The sequence below is a fragment of the Nestor notabilis genome, unplaced genomic scaffold, assembly GCF_000696875.1.
Source record: "Nestor notabilis isolate BGI_N333 unplaced genomic scaffold, ASM69687v1 scaffold905, whole genome shotgun sequence".
Lineage (NCBI taxonomy): Eukaryota > Metazoa > Chordata > Aves > Psittaciformes > Psittacidae > Nestor > Nestor notabilis.
Window position 1 is genome coordinate 56,953 of NW_009930546.1, and position 3,606 is coordinate 60,558.

General features: G+C 39.6%; 1 protein-coding gene across 1 annotated transcript in view; it reads right to left on the bottom strand.

Annotated features, from left to right (window-relative positions):
* The window catches only part of EP300 (E1A binding protein p300), a gene marked incomplete at its 3' end in the record, with an annotated part of 59,876 nt that extends 56,309 nt beyond the window's left edge, over window positions 1-3,567 (bottom strand). Inside the window, 1 exon segment of the mRNA XM_010015441.1 lies at window positions 3,474-3,567. Within this exon segment, the coding sequence (XP_010013743.1) occupies window positions 3,474-3,567 (94 nt within the window).
* Window positions 3,568-3,606: the final 39 nt, after the last annotated feature.

The following is a 3,606-nucleotide window of genomic DNA, read 5'->3' on the forward strand; positions in this document are numbered from 1 at the left end:
AGGGGGACGGGGGGGGGACGGGATGGGAGAACGACACAGAGTAGCATACCTCAGCTTACTAATACAATGTTTAAGGAAGTCTCGTTAAAGAGTAGTTGCAACATATCGAAACAGTGTTTCTACCAGTAGATGAAAGGTAAGCAAAATGAGCCACAGTGGCAAGCTACTTCTGTCAATGTAACCATGCTAGTACACAAGAGCTGTGTACCCAGTGTCACAAACTCACTTCCCATACTAACGATACTGTACCAACAAATGGTACAGATCCCAATATACAGCTGTAATGGTCCTCAGAAAAGTTAACCTCTGGGTAAGATATACGTATAATTATCATTCTTCTTATCACTCAAATGCGACAAATTTAATATTTAAATAGGGAAAAAAAAAAAGTTGTAGAAAAACCTCCGGCAGTTTAAGGGAACCCACACAGTCCTGCTCCTGAAGCTATTCTCGAACTACACAGTATTTAAGAAGAAAATGAGACCATTCGAAAATTCTAACATACTGCACAACACTGACAATACCAAGACTTCCTAAATTACTTCAAAATGTTTATTAGAAAATGTGCTACAAACATTTTGGTTTCCCTGTAAGTCTATGTTACTCTTACCTTCTCAAGAAGGAATTAGCACCAATAAAGCAACTGAAACCTACATTAACACAGCATGTTATATGGCAAAGCAAATTCTGAGCAAGGAACACACAAATCATTTAAGACTTTCAAGACATAAGGAGATGCAACACTGCAACGACAGTGGGAAATGCAGCTATATTGAGTTTAGTACATTCCAAGCCCAGTATCATCCAGATCCACTGTGAAAACACATGTGAATTAGAGATTCACCTTAGTCTTCAATATAAATAAACAACATTTGTAAGTTTGGGCATAAGTAACTACAGTCACTGGTTTTAGCTAAAACAGTATTTCAGATTAAGACACGAGTCAAAAAGTTAACAGCAAAAGAAAACACTGAGAAAGCCACTGTGAACATGTGCTGTGAAAAGTTTCATCAACAGTGCAAGTTTGTTACCTTTTTCCTTCCCTCTCTCTGATGATGCAGTGAATCTACCAGTTCGAGAAAGAGTGCTTGAGTAAGTACATAAGCACTGGGTTATTTATTTTCTATAATTAACTAAGGAGTGGGGACAATACAACAGATTCTATAAGTGGAATTTACTTAATGAAAGCTGCCTGCACTATTTCAAAGCAAATTTAAGGAGCAGATAGGTTAAAAATGTAAACTTAAAGGAGTTTCTCACAGCAGCAAAGGTGGGACAAAAAAATTAGTCTCTCGAGCAGCAAATGAAGAAACACCCTCAAATCACGCATACGGGTTAAGAAGTTTGATTTCATCTAAATAGAGAAAAAGAATGATATGCTAGAAAAACACAGAAAGTGGAACTGTCACAAATCCAGGTGTCAAAAACAAAACAAACAAACAAAAAACAAAACAAATAAAAAAAAAAATCACCAACCAAACAAAAAAAGCCCAGAAGAGTAAGACTCCTTTAATAGTTTTTATGTAGCATATATCTAAGTCTCTGCACCACTGTAAGCCTCTGCATAGCTATCTGGTGAGGACAGTCTCCATCACTTTGAGACAAACTACCCCATTTGTGCACTACTGAAACTGTCCATCAATCCCTCACGTTTCAGTATGACTCTAAAAAGTTCATTAAGCTGCCCAGTAAGCTTATAATTAAAATAAACTAAGTACTCTGCAAAAATCTGGACCTGTTAAACTGAAACATTATCCAAACCTTATCTGATCACAAAGGTCTTCACATAGATATGTGAGTTCATCTGAATTAAAATATATCTTTAAATCAGGACTTGTCTCACAGCATATATTTTTAGTTCACCTCTCTAAACAGAGCAAGATAACCACTATCAAGACAAATTAAAACTGGCTACCAGGGAATTAAGTACCGGTTTCCAAGTCTAGCATAAAACCCCCAATAACTAGCTCTAGCTAAAAAGCAGCCTCTCCAACACTCTTACTCTCTTACTAGAGACCTGTTGATATTAGGAATAGTCAGGTCCTCCAGTTACAACATAGTGTTACCTGTATCTAACATGCATTAAAAGTTACACACAAACTTTTCAAAAGTAATATGTCATTCACCAAGATGAGAGAAGGCAATAATTGGAATTTCCCTGATGATTCCAAGTGGAATCACATCCACTGCTCAAACAAAAACAGCTACTAAAACCTGTTTGCTACCAAATGAGAATCATTAAAAGCAAGCAAACAAAACAAGAAACAACTCCTCCTTTTTCTTGCCAGCTGTTAACTGCATTGGGCAAGACCACCAGTGGCTTCAGAAATGCCACTGCTCAGACTCTGGCAGGCGGAGGCCTCCTCCATGTGCCACAGGATAAGAAGATCTAAAGTGAGTTCAAAGAAACTCCTGTGGGACAGGTAACCAAGTACTCTCATCGCAAAATGACACCAAATACTCATCTGCTTCTCAAAAAGCATTAAAAAGCTGAACGGCCCTTTGTTACTCCCTCCCCCTCCCAGTACAACCAGTTCGTATTGGCTAGGGATTGGGACACTTAAGATTCCCAGCCTCTAGCCTGCCTGCGCAGCATCACCGAGGACCTTTGCAGGACTGCAGAGAATCTTCGCAGCTCTTAAGTCTACAGAGGAATTTCAGACATTTTGGTCTCAGCAAAGAAATGGGAGATGCAAGACGAACTACACTCCATGTTGATTCTTAATGCAAATAAGGTGAAATAACATATTAATTCTAAGATGGTAAGAGCCTCAATAAACCTTATACCCCAAGCTTGGGATACGGATTTTGGTTTTAGCTGTTTTTTCTTAAAGTCGATGGTCTCTTACAGTCAGGAAAGCAGTCTTTAAATATCTTTCTGCAAGGAAAAGTAAGGAGGACTGTAAAAAGTAAAGCAAATAAGCAGACTGCACGTAAGAATTAAAAAAGGAAAACAGGAGAGAGGTAAATCTCTTTTCTGAACAAGCTGTAAAAAAACACCTTGTATATGCAAAATAAAATAAGAAACAAGACACATACGTGTACGAATGTACATACATAATTCAGCAATAAAGCGTATGAAAACATCATCCTCAGCACTGTTTCTGCAACTGGCATTAAAGATACATGGTTTGCAAGGAGCTCAGTAATAACTACTACTGTGAAAGACACGAAAATGACAAACTGTTACATCTTATCTGCAGTTGATCAAAAGCACAATAAACTGAACAGCTTTGCTTTCAATCACTTCCGAAAAAATAGAAGGGCAGAAACATCCGAGCACTCTCCCGATGCCATTAAAGCCAATAGGTTCAAATGGAGCAAAACCAGGAGAAACAGACAGACGGAAAGGACGAAGGCAGGCACGAGTGAAGAGCAGCGAGAGGGTGAAGCAGATTTAGGCAGAAGAGGGGAGAAAAGGGTAGCAATTGCGGCACCGAAAGGTGGGGAGGGCCAGAGCCCCCGAGACTGACCTGTGCCGTCGCTGGCGGACACGGAGAGCGCCGGTGAGGAGAGTTTAGGCCGCTTGGCTGAAGGCGGGCCCGGCTCCACCACATTCTCGGCCATTTTTAATTCTTTTTTAGACAATCACTCAGAGCAGAGAGA